This window comes from Ornithorhynchus anatinus, chromosome 9, assembly GCF_004115215.2.
Source record: "Ornithorhynchus anatinus isolate Pmale09 chromosome 9, mOrnAna1.pri.v4, whole genome shotgun sequence".
NCBI classification, from domain to species: domain Eukaryota; kingdom Metazoa; phylum Chordata; class Mammalia; order Monotremata; family Ornithorhynchidae; genus Ornithorhynchus; species Ornithorhynchus anatinus.
Window position 1 is genome coordinate 22,773,713 of NC_041736.1, and position 22,645 is coordinate 22,796,357.

The 22,645-nt window shown below is 47.6% G+C and overlaps 1 protein-coding gene and 1 long non-coding RNA gene across 5 annotated transcripts in view; one reads left to right on the forward strand and one right to left on the reverse strand.

Moving 5' to 3' along the window:
- Nucleotides 1-17,186, reverse strand: part of CERKL (ceramide kinase like) — a 92,366-nt gene extending 75,180 nt beyond the window's left edge. For all 4 annotated transcript variants that reach the window (XR_005660382.1, XR_005660381.1, XM_029072239.2 and 1 more), the window contains exon 1: nucleotides 16,973-17,186. Coding sequence is in view for 2 of the 4 variants with exons in the window: in XM_029072239.2 (XP_028928072.1) it covers nucleotides 16,973-17,156 (184 nt within the window). In the remaining 2 variants the exon portion in view is untranslated. The remainder of the gene's footprint in view (nucleotides 1-16,972) is intronic.
- Nucleotides 17,170-20,298, forward strand: LOC114814275. Its single transcript, XR_003762048.2, has 2 exons — nucleotides 17,170-17,390; nucleotides 20,105-20,298. It is a non-coding gene; the product is annotated as an uncharacterized LOC114814275 (long non-coding RNA).
- The last annotated feature ends 2,347 nt before the right edge of the window (nucleotides 20,299-22,645 follow it).

Genomic DNA, 22,645 nt, shown 5'->3' on the forward strand with positions numbered 1-22,645 from the left:
ATCTGACCCCAAGGAACTCTCAATTGAGTATTTTTGCTCAGTGCCCAAGTTGGACATTTTGGGGCACCAAATCAGTTCTCTCTGGCCATCTTGGCTTCGCACCAAATGGTAACCTAGTTGCCTGAAGAAATGTAATGGATCACCTACAATTCCCACTTAAAAAGTACTTAACCAGAAGAATGAATGGAAAATTAAGCGATTTGGTCATTGTCAACAGGGTCCTAAAAAAGTGAAAGTTGTACCATTGTGTGAACTGGAGGACCTTGCAGTGATATTAGTCACATGCGAATTGGCGTCTTCCCGAATTTTATGGAGGTGGTACACTACAGCTGCTTTTCTCTGAACCTCCGCGGTGGTGGAAGACAGGCTGGGATATTGGCTTGGTGTCATTATTTTTTCAATTTCGATCAGGCAGCGTCGATTTTGGCTTATTCATTATCGTCACCAACACGTATTAAGTGACTTCTTTGGGCACACTGTGCTCCTATAATGCTAACCTTCTCACTGTACTGGGCTGGGTTATAGTAGGAAGTCAGCAATGATTGTGGGACAAGGAAGGTAGAGGTGTTTCTAACCATGGTGGAGAGGGCATGGAGTTAGGAGGAGGGGTGGATTTAGAAGGGAAGAGGATTTCCGTCCCCACCAAATGCTTGAAGGGCCAGTGGGACAGCCACGTGGAAATGTCCTGGAAGGAGAAAGTGTGAGATTTTAAGGCTCACAAGGAATTGGAATTTGGTGAGGTAGACTTGAGAGCCCTGCGAAGAGAGGCTGAAGCTCTGTGAGGGATCAGCCTGTGGCCTAGTGGGCAGAGCACGAGCCTGGGAGTCAGAGGACATGAGTTCTAATCACCACACTGCCACTTGTCTGGTGTGCGATCTTAGCCAAGTCATTCAGCTTCCCTGGACCTCAGTTCCCTCACCAGAAAAAAGGGGATTCAATACCTGTTCTCCCTCCTACTTAGACTGGGAACCCCAAGTGGCTCTATTCTAGAGCATCCACCCCAGCACTTGACACAAAACACATTCTTAACAAATAACACAGTTAGCATTATTATGAGCCACCTGAGAGAATGAATGCAGAACAAGACAAGAGAACTCGAGAGAGTGCCTGCTTTATGATACGCCAAATTAAAGGGTGAGGGAAGGAAGAAGAGGGTGCAAAGACCAAAAATGTGTTGTCCATGTACCAAAAAGAAAAATCCAAAGAAAGGGTAGATGCAGGTGGTGTCAGGCGTTACGGCGTCGAGACTTGATGTTTGGTCAGACAAGTTCCTGGCCTCAGGGTGTGGCTGCTGAAAATAATAGAATATACAAAGTCCTCCAAGTCCTGTCTTTATCAAAACCTCCTTTTGCCGAAGCACAACGTCAGACCCCTCTCCTTTTAGAGTTTCTTCATAACTCTCCTTTTTAAAGCTTACATACGTCACCTACACCAGAACATTATAGTCAATAACAAATCATTACTGCCTAGGTCAGCAACTTCATATCATCTGTTTGCCAATTTGTGTTTTTCTAAGAATCAATCTGTACTCTATAAAGAGTTGTTTCTAGGATACATATAACTGTGTAGAGTGAAACATCTGTCGCTCTGCATTTCCAGAGCTTTGCAAAATCGAGATAAGTACACTGTTCCATATACTCTTTGAGGGCATCCCTGACAGAGAAGATATATCATGAAAGTTCAAACAATCAATGACACAAACTGCATTTGTACCAAAAGTCACACCTGACTAGTTTAGATAATAAAATCCAATAAATTCAGCTTGGGATTTCTTCTGTTTTAAACTATGGATTGAATTCCCTATAATTTCTCCAGTGGGGGGTGGGGGAGGCATTGGGATCTTTCCCAGCATGCTCTGAGAATTCATGGTGCAATTACTTTTAATTCTGCTGAGAAAACTGAATAATAATTATGGGGTTTTTTTAAGCGTTTACTATGTGCAAAGCAATGTTCTAAGCGCTGGGGTAGATACGACACAATCAGGTTGGACAAATCCCTGTCTCACTTGGGGCTCCTAGTCTCAATCCCCATTTTACAAATGAGGTAACTGAGGCCCAGAAAAGTTAAGCGACTGGCCCAAGGTCATATAGCAGAAAAATGGCAGAGCCAGGATTAGAACCCAGGTCCATGATCTTTTCTGGACTCACGCTCTTTCCACTAAGCCACGCTGCCTCCCAAGCCTTCTGCTTCCAAGTGATAAGCAACTAGAGTAGAATGTCTCATCTGGTAGCAGGTTATTTTATGTGTTTCAGAGAGGTGTTTATGACCCTGAATAAAGAATGTCTAAGTAGTATCCCGAAACATCAAGTAAAAATGTATCTTTGCTTGCTGTCTTATAGAAGACAACACAAAAAGGGACTGTCAAAGGAAAAACTCTACCATTGTAAAAAAGCATTTTAAAGGACAACCTTTGAAGAAAATTCCATTTCTCTCCACATGAAGTGTATGCCCAAAAAACAATTAGCTCCCAAACTTTGATAATTAATTATCAGTGGCTTAAAAATCAGAAAGAGATACACTCTAATGAATACTGTAGATTTCCATTAGCGAGTGACAGACCAGTCAAATTCTAAAAAGGAAACAGCAGATACCACCACAAAACTAGCAGATGTTTTTTCGCGGTTTTTTTTTTTTTGGAGCGGGGAGAGGGGGGTCATCTCCACTGCACAAAAACATAAGCATATGTGAAAGAAATCCGACACTATCATGAAATCAGTTGGTGCCTCCAATAATGGCAGCTCCTTATGGCAATATGGGAATATCCGTATCAAATGCACAACACGTTATGGTGCAACAGTGAGAGCCTCCAAAAAGAACATCGGTCGCAGAAATGACGATCAGCATTCTTTTAAGACGATAAAATATAAGTGGTAGAACTAGACCACGGGACAAATACAGTTTGTGTGTTGACAGCAAGTTGGTATTTTAGAGGCGATCAGTAGAATGGATTTTCCAAAGCCAAAACTTTTGTATGACTTCCAAGTGCTCTTGATGATACTTCTGTAGCTGACAGAATTGCCACTATGGAATGCCAATTAAAGTTTTCAAATGTCTTTAAAGCAGGTAAGGATCAACTACAAAATTGAAGACATCAATAGCATTTACTGAACGCTATGTACGGAGGACTGTACTAAGTGCTTGGGAGAGTACGATACAACAGAATTAGCAGACACGTTCCCTGTCCATAAGGAGCTTACAGTCTAGAGGGGGAGACCGGCATTTATGTGAATAAGTGATTCATAATACGCAAAGCTCTGAACTGCAAAGCAACATTTTATCAAGTCAATAAATTCCAAAGGTCTGATCAATTTATCTTCACAGTGTGCAACCTGGTAGAGAGCATTTTAAAGGTAAAAATACTGGAAAAAATAAAGACAAATTCCTGATTCCCCAATTCCTCCATTAGATCATAAATTCTAAAGCAGAGATTGTAATTACCTACAGCATTTAATGAAGTGCTCCATACACAGGGAGTCACCTCTATAAATGTTTACTGATTGAAATTATCTGGAAACATTTTCTCCCCGGAATTCAAGGCCAAAGGGAAAAAAAAACTTTGACACAGATGTAAGATGTATGAGGAAAAATTAAGCTTGAAAGTATAACACTGAAACAAATAAACAGAAGAATAGTAAACGGTGCACACTCAAAAGCAAAATCCAGACTATCACTAATATATCAGAAATAGAAATATTTCTCTATGTTGTTGTGGTACTTAATCAAAACTGAGAAGTGGATTGAGTATTTGGGTGATTTGGGGAAGCAGCATTGCCTAATGGCTACTGCACGGCCCTAAGAGTCAGAAGGACCTGGATTCTAATTCCAGCTCCATCACTTGTCTCCTCTGTGACCTTGGGTAAGTCACTTCACTTCTCTGTGACTCAGTTACTTCATCTGGAAAATCGGTATGAAAACCGTGAGTCCCAGGTGGGACAGAGACTGTGTCCAACCTGATTAGTTTATATCTACCCCAGTGCTTAGAACAGTGCTTGACACACGGCAAAAGGTTCACATCTACCATCATCATTATTATATGCAAACAAAATAAGTCAATCGACATTTAAGGGAAACACAATGCAGGGCTGTCTCTTGGGGATGAAAATAATTTCCGTTTGGAAAAGATTAGCAGAACCTACAGCTTTTAGCAACCTTAACAAAATCTGCCTTGTTAGCTAAAGAGATGGGGTTTTGCTAGTAGTATCTTTTGAGACAATTCAGTGGGGAAGCCTTGGAAAGCAATACGTCCAGATCAGTCAGTCCGTCAACCATATTTATTGAGCCCTTACCGTGCGCAGAGCACTGTACTAACCACTTGGGAAAGGACCATATAACACACACTCCCTGCCCCCAATGAGTTTACAGTTTAGAGGAGAAGACAGGCATAAATATAAACTACAGATATGGACATAAGTGCTGAGGGGCTGGGAGGGGGGATGAATAAAGGGAGCAAGTCACGGAGACCCAGAAGGGAGGGGGAAAAAAAGAGGAAAGGAGGGCTAAGTCGAGAAGGCCTCTTGGAGGAGATGGGCCTTCACCAATCCCAGCTCTGCCACTGGTCAGCTGTGTGACTGTGGGCAAGTCACTTCACTTCTCTGGGCCTCAGTTCCCTCATCTGTAAAATGGGGATTCACTGTGAGCCCCACGTGGGACAACCTGATGACCTTGTATCTCCCCCAGCGCTTAGAACAGTGCTCGGCACAGAGTAAGCGCTCCACAGATACCACCGTTATTATTAAGTCTTCGAAGGTGGGGAGAGGGTATTTATCTGTCGGATACGAGAAGGGAGGGTGTTCCCGGCTGGAGGCAAGACATGGGGAAGAGGTCAGCGGCGAGATAGACGAGATGGAGGCAGGGAGAGAAGATTAGCACTAGAGGAGGAACGTGTGCGGGCTGGGTTGGAGTAGGAGAGTAGTGAGGTGAGGTAGGAGGAGGCAAGGTGACGGATTACTTTAAAGCCAACAGTGAGGAGCTTCCGTTTGACGTGGAAGTGGCCGGGCAACCACTGGAGGATCTTGAGGTCATGCAGACAGGGGTTGTTTGCCCATGCCTGTGCCCACCTTGGCAGCTGCTACCATTTGACAACTGCTTCCCGGGTTTCCTCCACTTGACTGGCGGTGCCATCCAGTACAATCAGCCAGTTTCTAAAACCCCCAAGACCCATGATGACCTCGGGGCGGGGGGGGAGAGGCACCAAGGCCAGGAATTCCAGCGGGCGGGAGAGCGACTCGCTTAGAATTAGCATCTTCCAGGAGCCGGCTTCCCCTTTTCTCCAGAGAGCTGAAATCTCTCTACGAGGAATCGTACGGCTGCTTCTAGAAGCGGGGGGATAAGCGTCAACCACACCTCCTGCCCCCCACTCCTGGTGAGCCGCAACCAGTTTTAAATGAGGAAGATGGCTTCCTGACAGGTCTACACAGAGCGCTTTTCCCTAGCTCCACCGCGGGTAGTCTGAGAAGCTAAAAGAAATGACACTACGGATCTGGCCGTCTATCAATCCGGCCTGCTTGATGAACCAGACTCAAATGGTGGGGTGGAGGTTCCCTGGGAACCACTTCCGGGATTTCGGGAAAAGAGCAGGACAAAGGCCATGTGCAGAAGGTATTCACTGAGAGACTTTCCTCACTAGATTATAAATTCCTCACACCATTCTAAGCATTTCTAGGGCAAAGGATAGCGCCTATCAACGTTTTCTTGAAACGTTATCCAACTTTGATTTCACTGCCACTGTCCTCTCCTGTTGAACAGGTGTTTTTTTGAAGTAGGGGGAGGGTTTAGTATTCATTTACTAAGTGTCAGCACTGTACTCAGTGTTTGGGAGAGTACAATATAACAGAGAAAGTCCAGTCACTGCTTTCCACTGCCAAAAGATTCTTGCCAAAACTTTCGGGACAGTCTACTACCTGAGCTGTAGTCTGCCTCCAGATCGAAACACGGCACCGCAGATATGATCGTCTCAGCGGTAGTCAAGGGCGGGGGGGGGGTCTCACCAAACCTGTACTGTTTCCATCTATCTTATTAAAGCTTGTGGTGTCGACTACGGACCTGAACTCTGGTAGTTTACAGTCAAAGTTTTGTTCTCCGTCATTTTGCCACCCAGAAACCAGCATCTTGAGGAGGGTAGCGATGTTGTTGGTTGATTCATCCCTTGGGGAGAAGGAGTTTACAAGGTTTGAATCCTCCCCAGCTGGTGTATATTTCTCTTGGGGCATTTGCATAAATTCTCTGCTAATCTAATTAGCAAACAGCTTCAATTCACTGTTATAGCTCTCTCCTAATCTAATCGGTAAACAATTCATCTGCCCTTTCCCGACTTCCAGAAGGACTCTTCCCTGTGAGTCTGTGACACTGCTTGCTGGGCAGCCCCCTTGCTTAGCTATCTGGCATTTTGGTCGAATCCCTCAATCCTCCTGGGCCAAAAAGTTAGCCTAGGCAAACTTGACCGCCCTAATCAATTCACCACAATCCCTTGACTACTCCACCAATCAATTAGTGGCATTTAATTGAGCACTTACTATGTGCAGAGCACTGTACTAAAAGCCTGGGAGAGTACAACAGAATCAGTGGGCACACTCCAACGTGGCTTATTGAAAAGAGCACGGGCCTGCGAGTCAGAAGGACCTGGGTTCTAATGCCGGCTCCGACACATGTCCGCTGTGTGACCCTGGACAAGTCACTTCCCTTCTCTGGGCCTCTGTTACCTCAAAGTGAGGAATAAGAGTGTGAGTCCCATATGGGACAGGGACTGTGTCCAACCTGATTGACTTACATCTACCCCAGCACTTGACACACAGTAAGCACTTAACAAGCACCATAATAATTATTACGATGAGCTTACAGTCTAGAGGGGGGAGACACACATTAACGTAAATAATTTATATGTACGTTCCAGCTACGTACCTAAGTGGTGTGTGGGGTTGGGGCGAGCACGTGTCTGCTGGGTGAGCTTGGGCAAGTCACTTCTCTGTTCCCTCAGCTGCAAAATGAGAACTCAATCCCCATTGTCCCTCCACTGTGAGCCCCATGTGGGATAGGGACTGTGTCTGACCTGATCATCTTGCATTTACCCCTGCACTTGGACTAGTGCTTGACATGTAGTAAGCGCTTAAAACCATAATTATAACTCAACAGTGAAGATCTTGACCTTCGGGATTCTGTTTTCTACTTTATTTCTGCATTTTTGGATAACGTATTTGGTTTGCTGACTGAAGTAATTCACAATCATCTGCGTGTTTAATTTTGGGCAGGGAATGTGACCGATCATTGTTGTACTCTCCCGAGCGCTTAGTACAGTGCTCTGCACACTGTAAATGTTCAGTAAATACAATTGAATGAATTTTCTATGTGCCTCCAGCCCACAGACACCTGAATTTAGCAGCTCCTGTCTCATGGTTTCTCAGATTCTCAATGATGCTCGTAGCCTGCTAACCCAACAAGAGTGTCCAGGGATTTCAAGAACAAGCTGAATCCTGCTAAGGATATTCACCTATTAACCACAGTCACACCTCCTGTTTGCTAACAGAAAAATACTTAAACAAATCCTTCTTTTTTCTTTCCGGTTACAATAAAAATAATCATTGTGGTTTTTCCCAAGTGCTTACTATGTGCCAAACACATACTAAGTGCTAGAGTAGATAAAGATAATCAGGTCCCACAAGGAGCTCTCATTTTAAGTAGGAGAGTACGAACTGAATTCCCATTTTGCCGATGAGGAAACTGAGGCACAGAGAAGTGAAATGACTTGCCAGGCCCGTTTTCTTTCCACTAGGCCAAGCTGCTTTGCTACAAAAAAAAAAAGTGTGGAATTCAGCCCTGGTTTCAATTTGCTCAATGTCTTAGAATTTAAGTGGATTTCTAAACGTCTTCTGGTTATCCACTGGAATGATAGGTGATCTTGATGTTCAACAGTCTGTATCATAGAAACCTACATAGAGGAGGCAGGCAGAGAGCTGTACTCTTGTCAGGTTATTTGTCGCCAAGGTGGAGTGGCTAGTCAACAGCTTCAAACTGGGAACAGAGAAGGGAAAAAATGGTTATTTCAGTGGCTCACCGTCAATGACGGATTCAATAAATACGTTATTGACAGGGACCTATCGAAGTCACCTCCGTTCTCTGGGGATCGTACTGCCGAAGCGCTCAAACGTCGTCAGTGATCCGAATCGCAGTGCTCACGTGGGCCTTGGGCGTGGAAGGGGAGGAGATGGCATTAGGTGAGGCCAGGGCGTTCCCAACGTGCCCTTCTCTGGTGAGGCACAGAGGGGATACAGCCACAAGTGTGGCTTGCCTGCTGTCCGGTCACCGGAATCCCAAATTTATTTATTCCTATCAATGTCTGTCTCCTCCTCTAGACTACATGTTCATTCCAGGCAGGGAATGGGTCTGCTTATTGTTGTACTGTATTCTCCCAAGAGCTTATTACAGTGCTCCGCAAACAGAGTTTCACTCTGCTGCCCATTTCATTTTTCTATAGAAACATTCAGGACATGTTTCCCAACTCCTCAAGAAACTCCGGGGGGTTGCCCATACACCTCCACATCAAACAAAATCCTCCCCATTGGCTTTAAAGCACTCAATCCCCTTGCCCCCTCCTACCTCCCCTTGCTACTCTCCTACTACAATCCGGCCCACACACTTCACTCCTCTAACGCTAACCTTCTCACCGTACCTCCACCTCATCTATCTTGCCGCCGACCCCTCGCCCGTATCTTCCCTCCGGCCTGGAACACCCTCCCTCCCTCAAGTCCAACAGACAATCACTGTCTCCTTCTTCAAAGCCTTAGTAAGGGCACATCTCCTCCAAGAGGCCTTTCCTGACTAAACCTCCCCTTTCCTCTTCTCCCACTTCCTTCCGCGTCACCTGGACTTGCTCCCTTTATTCACCCCCCATCCCGACTTCACAGCATTATGTCCATATCTGTAATTAATTTATAGATATTAATGTCTGTCTTCCCTCTAGATTGTTAGTTCATATTAGGCAGAGTGTGTCTGTTCATTGTTATATTGTTGTCTACCAAACACTCAGTACAGAGCTCTGCACATAGTAAGCACTCAATAAATATGATTGAATGAATAAATAGTAGTACACTCTACTGGCATTTCCATTCCCTTTAACGTGTTGGCATTATGGCATACCAAACTCTGGCCTCCACAAAGCAAACAACTCCTTATGGACAGGGAAGATGTTTATCAACTCAATTGTATTATGCTCCCCCAAGTGCTGAGTACAGTGCTCTAAACACAGCAAACATTCAAATACCATCCATCGATTGCTTCATTAAGACCCTTTACTCCCTTTTCTTTCTTTTCTGCATTTGCCAACGAAATGCTTTTGGTCTCTTTTCCGTCCCATGGAATAAACCTGAAATCTTTTCCATCATCCATTCCACTTGCTCTTTAAAATCTTACGGTTTCCTTTTCTGTTGCATTGGGATACACAATTTTGTTTTTCCGTCGGATTCATGCTTTTTTGAGTACTTCTAAACAATTATATATTCTTTTGTAAAGTGCTTACTATGTGCCAGGCAGTGTATTAAGTGTTGGGGTAGGAACAAGGTAATTGCGTTGGACACAGTCCAGTATTTGTCGTGTTACGTTTCCTTGTCTCTTCCGTTGGACGTTCCAAAGGGAGAAATCTCGTCTGGTTGGTTGTTTTGTAAATTACTTAAATGATTAGGTCACTAGCACTTGAGGCACTTTATGAAAACTATCAATGAGGAAAATGATCAATCAGTAGTATTTATGGAGGGCTTACTGTGTGCAGAACACGAGGCTAAGCATTTGGGTGAGTATAATACAACAGAGTTATACATTGTCTGCCCACAGTGAGCATTTGGGTGAGTATAATACAACAGAGTTATACATTGCCCACAATGAACTTACATTCTATTGGAGGAGACAGACATTAATATAAATAATTTATGGATATGAATTTAAGTGCTGCGGAGCTGAAGGTCGAGTGAACGCCAAATGCTTAATGGTGCTCTTACTACGCTCCTTCCCTTTTAGCACAGACACCTGAAGTTTACTGATGACTAAAACATCAAGTTTGATTTTGCAAACTGGGTCAAAATGAATCAAATATTTACCAAAGCACTTCTCAAGGAAACACAGCAAATTCAGAATTAATCTGAGGGTTTAAACTGAAAGGACAAGACCACAAGATTTTAAATATGTCACTTCTTCAAAACATCCCTTGAATATCTCCTCAAAGCTGCAGTTTGACATGAAAAAGAATCAGTCGGCTTAAAGGCAGTGCAAAATGTAATTTGCAAATCTAAAGTCTCCAATTTAATCATGTAATTACAACTTCAATCATTTACACTTGTTACAGGTCATTTTGGGGGTTTAGCTCCTGTTCCATTATTCTTGGCCTTATGAAAGACTGACAGATGTCTTACTCTAGATATCCAAAACAGACTCCCGTATCTATTTCACCCACATCTGTTTCTAAAAAGCTTCGGCAGATTAATACTTAAAGTGCATCATGCTCTACTAATTCCTTTATGACCACTCTTTTCCGTGCGTTGTTAAAATCGCGTGACTATTTTTCTCACCTTCATGCTTCCGCAAACTTGTTTTCTACCTTTGCTTTCATTCTGAAAACCATATTTCCAAAATGCAGGCTAAATTAGGGTCCTAGAAAATAGTCTTTCTCGCAGAATTAAAGATGTTTTCGGTATTCTTGCCTCTGAGCTCCTTGACTTTTCTTTTTCCACGTGAAGAGAAGTTTGTTCCTGTTATTAAGCTATGTAAATCAGTTGCTTTATGAGGCTCTAGTGAGGTTCATATAAGATACTCAGAGCCATATCACTTCAAGCTTCGATGTTAGGTCTCTTAAGGAGAGGTTCACTCTTCATGAGGACTTTTCAGCGCCAGATCGGTGGGCAATACTGGGTAATTGTAATCAAAGTAACCCAAGGATGGCGAAGAAAAGCAAAACAACAACAACGATGGGATTTCTTAAGCGCTCAGTATATGCCAAGCCCTGAAGCCTTGGGAGCCGGAGAGAAACGCTGGTATCTAGAGGCAATCCTACTATTAAGCCTACTTAAAGTAGCTAAAAAAAAATCATTATCTCCAAAGCTCACTGTAGCCATTGCAAGCAAGGACCATAAAACCCAACCACACAGCCTCACACGAACCTCCATGCACAAGGAGACACGTTCACACATAAGACAAATAAAAGGTACACACACGCCAGTATGTAGAAAACTTCAGATCGTGTCCTTCGTTTTTGAAGATGACCACTCACAGTGAGATTTTGTACCCACGTAGGTCAGTGGGAACAAAAGAACTGAACTGTGAGCCAAACTTTCTTCTGCACCAAATGCCCGGGAAAAAGAGTCCCGTGCTGCCTGTCTGTTTACCAGCCTGCCTCTTGCTATCCAGATCTCCCCAAATCCTTTGCCTGAGGAGGGAATCCCTCGCCCGAATGAGCCCTACGGAGCTGATCTAATCCCGGCTCCACCACTCGTCAGCTGTGTGACTCTGGGCAAGTCACTTCACTTCTCTGGGCCTCAGTTCCCTCATCTGGAAAATGAGGATTAAGACTGTGAGCCCCGTGTGGGACAACCTGATTACCTTGTACCACCCCTCCAAGCGTCTAGAACAGTGCTTGGCACACAGTAAGCACCGAACAAATGCCATCATTATTATTATCATCTGTCTTCTCTAATAGCATATCATTGCTGGGTTTGGGTCTTGCCGTCAGCCTGTCCGTGTCTCCTTTTGGCTCGCTATACGGCGGTTGCTTGGAAATCCTGCTTCCGGTCAGCAGCTTGGCTTAGTAGAAAGAGCACAGGCCTGGTAGAGGATCTGAGTTCCAAATCTGGTTCCACCACTTGTGCGCTGTATAACCCTGGGCAAGTCATTTAACTTCTCTGTGCCTCAGTTACCTCTTCTGGAAAATGGGGATTAAGAACGTGAGTTCTACGTGCAGTAGAGACTATGTCCAACTTAATTAATTTGTAGCCACTCCAGAGCTTGGTACAGTTCCTGGCACCTAGCAAGCTCTTAAAAATACCACAAAAAAAAAAAGTGGATGAGCAGCCATTGGAGGTTCTTGAGAAGTGGGGAGATTTGGAGTGAATGGTTTTGTAGAAAAATGATCTGGGCAGCAGAGTGAAGTACGGCCTGCAGTAGAGAGAGGAGGCTGGGAGGTCAGTGAGGAGGCAGACGTGGTAAGTCGAGGTGGGAGGGGATAGTGCTTGGATCGGAGAATTAGCAGTTTGGATGGAGAGGGAAGGGTGGAATTTAGCAAATGTTGTGAAGGTAGAACCGACAGGTTTTGGCGACAGACTGAATACGTGGGTGGAACCAGAGAGATGAGTCGAGGACGATGCCGAGGTCATATACGCTTGAAATAGGGAGGATGGTGGTATTGTCTATAGTGATGGGAAAGACGTGGGGAGGACAGGGTTTGGGTGGGAAGATAAGGAGTTCAGTTTGGGACACGTTTAAGTTTGAGGGTTCGGCGGGTCATCCAGGTAGACGTATCTCAAAGGCAGGAGGAAGTGATTTGCTCAAGGTCACACAGCAGACAAGCAGGCCGCAGACACCTCCAAACCAAACAGAAACTTCTTACTCTCCGCTTTAAAACCGTGAGCTTGCCCCCTCCTACCTCTCCTCACTGATTTATAACAGTCCAGCTTGCACGCTCCGTTCCACTAGCACCAGCTTACTCCATGTGCCCTGATCTCAACTATCTCACCAGTGACCCCTTTCCCACACCCTCCCCCTAGCCTAAAACTCCCTCCCCTTCCATATATACCGGACCACCACTCTCCCAATCTTCGAACCATTAGCAAGGTCACATCTCCTCCAAGAGGTCTTCTCCGTTGAAGCTCTCTTTTCCCCTGGCTCCCTCTCCCTTCTGCCTCATCTATGCACTTGCATCTGGAACCTTGAGGCGTTTGGTATTCACCCTCCCCTCAACCCCACAGCCCTTAAGTATCTTTAAATTCTAAATTACTTATATTAATGCCCATCTTCCCCTCCAGACTGCAAGTTCTCTGTGGACAAGGGACTTGTCTGCTTGCTCTACGGTAAGGTATTCTCCCTAGCGCTTAGTATAGTGCTCTGCACCAAGTAAGCGCTCAACAAATGCTATGGATGGATGGACTGCCCTCGACGCCTCAACATCGTTGCTCATCTTCTGATCTCCAGTTCCCATTTCACCCGCCCTGGGCTAAAGAGGACTGCACCGCTCCTTTCTCCTCAGTGTCATCCCACGCATTTCCCCACACCTCCGGGAGCTCCAACGGCTGTCCATCCTTTTCAGCCTCAAACAGAAATGCCTGACGACTGGCTTCCGGGCGAGCATGGCGTAGCGGGTAGTCCACGGGCCTGGGAGCCAAAAGGCCATGGGTTCTAATCCCGGCTCTGCCCCTTCATCTTTAATCCCAGTTCTCTCGTCTGTAAAATGGGGATTAAGACTGCGAGCCCCATGTGGGACATGAACTGTGTCCTACCTGATTACTTTGTACCTGCTTCACTGCTTAGGACAATCCCTGGCATATAATAAGCCCTTAACGAAAAAATTGAAGAGGAGATGGGGTGGAAAGAAAGACGAAGGGAGAGTGAAACGGACAGTGGGGTTGTTCTTGTGACTCCCCCTTGGTTTCATTCCAACTCAAAGGGATGGGGTGGGCAAAGGGCAAGTCACTTAATTTCTCTGAGCCTCAGTTAAGTGACTTGCCCAAAGTCACACAGCAGATAAGTGGTGGAGTCAGCATTAGAACCCACGTCCTCTGACTCCCAAGCCCAGGCTCTTTCCACTGAGCCGCACTGCTTCTCATATTTGGATACAAGCAAATTGGATCGGACACGGTCTCTGACACGGAGCTCAGCGTCTCGATCCCCATTATACAGACGAGGGAACTGAGACTCGGAGAAGTGAATTGGCTTGTCCGAGGTGACACAGCAGACGAGTGGCAGAGCCGGGATGAGGACCCAGGTCCTCCTGACTCCCGGGCCCGTGCTCTAGCCATCGGGCCACCCAGCTTCTCTCCAAGTCACTTGTGTCCAAAAGCCCCCACTGCAGGATGACTAGCCAGCTTCAGGTGTTCAATCCACCACGGTAGAACTGAATTTATCTGCTCTGCCCTCACCTGCTTTCCATAGGTTATTGAGCATGGAATTCCCTTCTCTACTCACAGCCGGCAACTCAGTGTGAGTCAGAATGACTACAGCTGGCCACGGCTCTCCTCCACTCGGCGGGGTCCGTGGATTTGCCTAGAGCAACACTTAATAATGTTGGTATTTGTTAAGCACTTACTATGTGCCGAGCACTGTTCTAAGCACTGGGGTAGACATAGGGGAATCAGGTTGTCCCACATGGGGGCTCACAGTCTTAATCCCCATTTTACAGATGAGGTAACTGAGGCCCAGAGAAGTTAAGTGACTCGCCCACAGTCACACAGCTGACAAGTGGCCGAGCCAGGATTTGAACTCATGACCTCTGACTCCAAAGCCCATGCTCTTTCCACTGAGCCACGCTGCTTCTCTACACTTCACCTTAGATCCTCTCCAGGCACCCACATAGGGTTAATTAATTCATGATGGCACATGTTAAGCACTTACTACGCACCCAGCACTGGGGTAGATACAAGTTAATCAGGTTGGACATAGTCCCTGCGCCACATGGGGCTCACGGTCTTCATCCCCATTTTACAGATGAGGGAACCGAGTCCGAGAGCCGTGACGTGACCTCCCCAAGGTGACCCAGCAGAAGAGTGGCAGAGAGGGGATTAGAACCCAGGACCTTCCGATCCCCAGGTTCATCCTCTATCCTCTCAGCCACGCTGCTTCTCACGGAGAAGATTATGCTAACCGTCTGACTTCTTGGGCCAGTCTGAAAACTCACGTCAAAGTAGACATTGCCCTTGCTGACTCTTTTCGCCCAGTCAGCTTTGAACTTAATAGTCTCCACGGCATTAACTTGACTTGCCAATCAGGCAACCGATTACTACAAGCGGAAAACGTAACAGTAAACCCCGCCTCATTTCACCAGAGAAGAGAAAGACTTGTTTCTCACATGTGTTTCGTTACAAACCTTCTGGTCCAATAGCTTTGCAAAGTATTAAGTCTTCCGTTTCAAACGCAAAAATAAGTTTTAATTTACCTGTCACGTCTGTGAAGACGTAACTCCTCCGCGTACCGGCATTCGCTGATTTTCGACCCGACTAGTTTCTGAAAAACTGCACCTCAAGCTGAAAGGCGATGTGGAAGCCAATTTTCCCCAGGGAACACGTTCTAAATGGAGACTCGGCTCCCTGACACTTAGACGGAGCCCTTTTTTTTTTTTTTTACCAAAACTGTACATTTCATCGACGACAGATGTGTGCTCTAGCTATGTTAATATAAGAAAGTCAAGTTAGAAACAACCCCTCCCCCTGCTTTAAGTTTTCTCCCCTATTTTCCCTCTCCCTAGGACTAGGACCCCTGACTTATTCATTCAACCGCATTTATTGAGCACTTGTGTGCCGAGCACTGTACTAAGCACTTGGGAGAGTACACTAGAACAGTAAACAGACACAGTCCCTGCCTGGAACGAGCTGACACTCTAGCCCCCTGCTAAACCTCCCAAGCCCCATACTCTTTTTCCCTAGGTCACGCTACATTGAGGTCATCAAGACTATAAATTCGTTCTAGGGAACATCTCTCCCGACTCTGTTCTAGCGCACTCTCCCAAGCGCTTAGTACAGCGCTCCGCCACGGTGAGCCGTCAATCGATACCACTGATCGAAGGACCCAGTGCTTCCCCGTGCCTGCCAAAGGAATGGAAGGAATAACCCTTTTCCGGAGAGTCTCGCGGTGGGATTTCGGGATGAGACCTGACTTTCTTTGGTTGCCCCCGAAGAGCGGCGAGCCACGTGCAGAGAGGAGTGAGAGGCAGCACGTGTGAAGGGAGAAGGCCCACGACCGGGCCCCAGGCGAGCAGACAGATCAACGCAGTCAAGGGCACAGCTGGCTATCAGAGAAACGCCTCCTGGCTGCACGAAGCTTGGGTGCCTGGGGACACCCGGGGGGTCGAGGAAAGGGGGGCAAGGAAAGGGAAGAGGGGGCTGAAAAAGGGGGGAGAAGAGGAGGCTGAAAAGGGAGGGCATGGGGGGGTCGAGGAAAGGGGCACGGTCGGGGAAAGAGGGGTTCAGTAATAATATTGTTGGTATTTGTTAAGCCCTCACTATGTGCAGAGCACTGTTTCGAGCGCTGGGGGAGATACGGGCTCATCGGGTTGTCCCACGTGAGGCTCCCAGTCTTAATCGCCATTTTACACATGAGGGAACTGAGGCCCAGAGAAGCGAAGTGACTCGCCCACAGTCACACAGCTGACAGGTGGCAGAGTCAAGGAAATGGGGGTCGAGAAAGGGGGGGGGGAGAGGGAAGAAAGGGGGGGGAGAGGGAAGAAAGGGGGGGAGAGGGAAGAAGGGGGGGGAGAGGGAAGAAAGGGGGGAGAGGGAAGAAAGGGGGGAGAGGGAAGAAAGGGGGGGAGAGGGAAGAAGGGGGGGAGAGGGAAGAAAGGGGGGAGAGGGAAGAAAGGGGGGGAGAGGGAAGAAAGGGGGAGAGGGAAGAAAGGGGGAGAGGGAAGAAAGGGGGGAGAGGGAAGAAAGGGGGGAGAGGAAGAAGGGGGGAGAGGGAAAGGGGGGAGAGGAAGAAAGGGGGGGAGAGGGAAGAAAGGGGGAAGGGAGTCGAGATAGGGGGGAAAAGGGGAAGAGGGGGTCGGGGAAGGGGGAAGAGGGGATCGGGGAAGGGGACAAGGAGGTCGAGAAAGGGGGGAGGGGGTGGGGAATGGGGGGTCGAGGAAAGGAGGAGGAGGGGGACGGGAAGAAGGGGGGACAGGGAGAAAGGGGGTGAGGGATGGGGGAAAGGGGAATAAGCGGGGAGGGGAATATGGGCGTGCGGGAGCCGGGGAGAAGGGGGGGGTCAGGGATGAGGGGGAATGAGTGGGGTCGAGGCGGAGGGTCGGGGGTCTCACCGCGGGGCGGTTGGGGTCGGATGGGCCTCCAGGCGAGGGCCGTGTCGGTGAGGACCACGTCGCAGCTCCTCTTGCCGATGTGGAAGATGCCCCGGAGCCGGGCCGCTCCCTTCCCGGGCCCCGGGCCGGCCCCGCAGGCGCTCACTCGGGCGCGGGAGGAGGGGCCGCGCCTGCCGCGGACCATGGCGGAGGACCCGAACGCCCCGTCCCGGGCCGCGGCGCCTGCCGCCGGGGCAACGGTCGCCACGGAAACCTCCCCTCCCTCTCCCCGCGGCGGGGATGGAGCCCGAGCGACGCCCGGGATGGGCGCTCACGCCCCGGCCCTCTTCCTCCTCCTCCTCCTCCTCCTCCTCCTCCTCCTCCTCCTCCTCCCCCTCCTCGCCCGACGGACTCATCCCTGCAAAGTACCGTTGGAGAGGTGAAAAACAGTCGCCGCGGTGCTATTAGAGGAGCGGCGCGGCTCCGTGGAAAGACCACGGGCTCGGGAGTCAGAGGGCGCGGGTTCGAATCCCGCCTCTGCCGCTTGTCAGCCGGGCGACCGTGGGCCGGGCACTTCTCTGTGCCTCAGTGACCGCATCTGAAAAATGGGGATTCAGGCCGAGCCTCCTGGGGGAAAACCTTCATTCGGTGGTATCTATTGAGCGCTTACTATGTGCGGAGCACTGTACCGAGCGCTTGGAATGAACAAGTCCCTTAGAGGAGCAGCGTGGCTCAGTGGAAAGAGCACGGGCTCTGGAGTCCGGGGTCACGGGTTCGAATCCCGGCTCGGCCGCTTGTCAGCTGTGTGACTTTGGGCAAGTCACTTCACTTCTCGGTGCCTCGGTGACCTCATCTGTAAAATGGGGATGAAGACCGGGAGCCCCACGTGGGACGGCCCGATTCCCCTGTGTCTACCCCAGCGCTTAGAACAGTGCTTGGCCCAGGGTAAGCGCTTAACAAATCCCAACGTTATTACAAGTCGGCGACAGATAGAGACGGTCCCTGGCGCTTGACGGGCCTACCCCGGCGCTTAGAACAGGGCTCTGCACAGAGTAAGCGCTTAACAAATCCCAACATTATTATTATTTGCAAGGTGCATAGTACGGGGGTAAATTCTGGGCCGGATAAAGATAACGATAATAATAGTGTCTGTTCATTTCGTTCATTCGATCGGTATTTACTGAGCGCGTACCGTGTGCAGGGCTCTGTACCGAACGCTTGGAAAATACGAATCGCCAACAAATAATAATGGGGGTATTTGTTTTATGCAGAGCACTGTTCTAAGCGCTGGGGTAGAGACGGGGTGATCGGGTTGTCCCACGTGGGGCTCACGGTTGATCCCCATTTTACAGATGAGGTCACTGAGGCACAGAGAAGGTAAGTGACTCGCCCAGAGTCACACAGCTGCCGAGTGGCAGAGCCGCCGGGATTCGAACCCGTGATCCCCGACTCCCAAGCCCGGGCTTTTTCCACTGAGCCGCGCTGCTTCTACAATCCCTGCCCCCAACGGGCTCTCGGTCCAGAAGGGGGGGGGAGACGGGCATCGAAACAAGTAAACGGGCATCAGGAACATCGATATAAATGAATAGAATTATAGATATGTCAACAACAGAATTATAAATACGTGCATGTGCTGGGGGAGGAAGAGCCAAGGGAGCCAGTCGGGGCGGTGGGGAGGGGAGGGGGAGCAGAGGAAAAGGGGGGCTTAGTCTGGGAAGGCCTCCTGGAGGAGGTGAGCTTTCAGTAGGGCTTTGAAGGGGGGGGGGGTGAGTGTGATTTAGGTGCTTACTAAGTGCCAGGCACCGAATTAAGCGCCGGGCTGGTTACAAGCAAATCAGGTTGGACACAGTCCCCGTCCCACGTGGGGCTCACGGTCTTTTAATCCCCATTTTACAGAAATGGTAGCTGAGGCGCAGAGAAGGGAAGGGACTTGCCCGAGGTCACACAGCAGACAAGTGGCAGAGCCGGGATTAGAACCCGTGGCCTTCTGACTCCCAGACCCTATCCACTGGCCATGCTGCTGCCATCCGAAGATGCTGCTTCTAAAGAGTATCTAATAATAATAATAATAATAATGTTGGTATTTGTTAAGCGCTTACTATGTCCCGAGCACTGTTCTAAGCGCTGGGGTAGACACAGGGGAATCAGGTTGTCCCACTTGGGGCTCACAGTCTTCATCCCCATTTTACAGATGAGGGAACTGAGGCACAGAGAAGTTAAGTGACTTGCCCAAAGTCACACAGCAGACAAGTGGCCGAGCCGGGATTCGAACCCATGAACTCTGACTCCAAAGCCCGTGCTCTTTCCACTGAGCCAAGATGATCAGAAGGGACACAACCTAGGTCCTGTGACTCCCAGGCCCATGTTCTTTCCTCTAGGCCACACTGCTTCCCTTTAAAAGGGCCTGCCCGGTAATGACAAAATGGCTTTCTAATTATTGACCAAGTTGATTCTCCCCTATCCTGAGGGATGAGGTGAGTTTTGGGTTGCCTTTTGGGCGGGGAGGGCGGTATCTGTGAAGTGCTTGCCGTGTGCCAAACACTATACTAAATAATAATGTTGGTATTTGTTAAGCGCTTACTATGTGCCGAGCACCGTTCTAAGCGCTGGGGTAGATACGGGGTCATCAGGTTGTCCCACGTGAGGCTCACAGTTAATCCCCATTTTACAGATGAGGTAAGTAACTGAGGCCCAGAGAAGTGAAGTGACTCGCCCACAGTCACCCAGCTGACAAGCGGCAGAGCCGGGAGGCGAACTCGTGACCTCTGACTCCCAAGCCCGGGCTCTTTCCACTGAGCCATGCTGCTTCCCGTGGGTACGCAGGGGTAATCACTGTGAAGAGGGAATGTCTCTGCTAACTCTTGTGTTGCGTTCTCCCAGGCGCTTAGGACACTGCTGTGCACACAGTGACCACTCAGTAAATGCCACTGATGATGATATCATGCAATCAGATCAAGGGTCTGGAATTCTGTGCTATCCGATAGAATAGCTTTGCCTCATGTAATTCCACAGAGCTGATCTTAATGCACTTTAAAAGAGTGGAGGATCCAGCTGAAAATATGCCCTAATGCTTCAAGACCATTTCCAGAGCATAAACCTACAGGCTTGTTGATAATTGCTTTCATGCTCAATGTTTTCGTTCTTTTTCCGCAGCTTGATCATCATGGCTTGAAACCTAAGCGGCTCTGATTCGGAATCTGGACCGTTTGTCGCCTTTAGAGTCTCAGTTCTTCGGCCGTGGGTTGTACCCGTACCTTCCAGGCTGTCCCCTTTGCCCTTATTAGGAGACACACTTCATGTACCCAACCCTAAATGGCGTGAATAAAATTATATGATTAGGGTATCTATTAAGGTTTTCATATGTGCCAAATATTTGTACTAAGCGCGGGGGCAGACACAAGATAATCGGGTGGGTCACAGTCACTGTCCAACATGGGCCCTCAATCTAAGTAGAAGAGGATAGGATTTAACCCCCATTTTACAGATGAGGAAACTGAGGCACAGAGAGGTTAAGTGGCTTATCCAAGGTCACCCGGCAGGCAAGCAGCAGAGCAGGGATTAGATGAACACGCTAAATGCAGTTTCAAAACACTCCGTGCTTCCTCATCCCCATCTAGTCAAACGGAGAAGTACAATTCACGTTCCGGATGGTTTGAGAATGAGCCTTGGGATTTCCTTTCCTTCAAATTAGACAATTGGTAAAGTTAACCCTCCGCCTGCTCTTCCTCTCCTCGGTTGGAAAAGGGAAAAGTAGCCATTTTTGACCTTGGGATCAAAATATGCCTGAGGGATGGGCGTTTCTATTCATTCTTCAATCAGAGCCCATTTCTCAGCATTTCCATGAATGTTTGTGGAGTTGTTGCATGATAATGCTGTCCCATCCCTGTCCAAATCCTGGATGTCCCCAAAGCCAAATGGACCTCTGACAAGAGCTTCAAGTGTTGCTCAATAGAGAGAAGTTAGGGTTTTCATTCTAATTCTCCTCTCCCTTACACTGCCCTCGCTCTCTCACTCAATCGTATTTAGGGAGCACTTACTGTTTGTTTGCAAAATACTGTACCAAGCACTTGGGAGAATATAATCTACCAATATAACAGATGTGTTCCCTACCCTTGATGAGCTTACAGTCTAGAGGGGGAGAGAGACATTAATACAAATAAATAAATAAATCATGGATATGTCCATAAGCGTTGTGGGGCTGGGAGGGGGAGAGGAATAAAAGGAGCAAGTCAGACAATGCAGAAGGGAGTGGGAGAAGAGGAAAAGAGGGCTCGGTCACTGAAGCCCTCTTGGAGGAGATATGCCTTCAGTAAGACTTTGAATCGGGGGAGAGTCATCGTCAGATAGGAAGATGGAGGATGTTATAGGCCGGAGGCTTTCATCTTTCACTGACAACTTCTGTTGTAGGGAATTTGGATCCGTGACGGAGGGTAAGAAGGAAATTAAGAAATCATATCCCTGAGCAAAGTAACCAGAAGCTTTGTGTCCTAGTGGAAAGAGCATAAACCTACGAGTCAGAGGACCTGAGTTCAAATCCCAGTCCACCACTTGCCTGCCGATTAACCTTTGGCTAATCACCTAATTTCTCAGTGCCTCAGTTCCTCACCTATAAAACGGGATCCAATACATTTCACCACTCCCCCACACCTCAGACTATGGTAAGACCGTGTGGGATAGGAACTGTACCAATTTCATGTCTTGTACCTACCTCAGAGTTTAGCACATAGTAAGTACTTAACAAGTGCCACAGTTATTTAAGTAGTACCCCGTCAGAGGAATATAAAAGCTAACTGTTTCTACCAAGTGCAGAATTCTTTCTGTCACTACAGCTCTCTCGAGTAAGTCAGTCTTTAAAAAAAATCTAAAAATCACCTATGTTTTCCCTAGTTCCTCAGCCTCCTCCACTCCCAGCACAGCGAGGAAGGTAGGAAGCCTCCGGCTCCTGCCATCATTTGGCGTTGAGGGAAGAAGCGGGGAGGAAGGATAAATTTAAAAACAATGTGGAGAGGTTTGGTGCAGCAAGGGCTGGTGGAGACACCTCAGAGCCAAAGGCCTCGACGTCCACGTTTAAAGGAGGAGAGAGTGAGCAGGTGACAATAAAATCAAATGCCTCACCTGGGAGACAGCTGGCGACAAACAGCCAGATTTCCCGTGTTTTTGCAAATCACGTAAAAGCCTCTTGGTTAAGGTATTAGATAAAGTCACACCTAGTTACTTAAATCTGTGGCCTATTCACACGTTGCAGTTTCTGGATCTCACCTTTAAATGCAGTGGGTACATAAATTCAGCAAAACACAAAATTCCCCCTTTAAAAATTAATTACGTCTTTAGAAGGATGGTATCATTTATATGTCGGCTCTGCTGCATATTCCTGATTAAATCTTCAGGAAGTGGCAGGCAAAATGCCATTTCGATATCGGTGAGATGTTTACAACAGTAAAATTAAAGAATCTTTGCCTATGATGACACGGTCCTGTTATATTTTTTACCTTGGTATATCTATTTTAGGTACAGAAAATTCATTAGTCGCTAGAGAAAAACACCATTATTATGAATGTAATTCATGTCATATTTAAGCGTTAGACTTTTTACTATGAATTCTTTGAAAAGGTTAACACGGTATTTTAAAAAGCAGTTATTTGTCCAAAAAGTCAACATGACTAAAAGTGAGCATATTTTAAAAGGAACTATTAA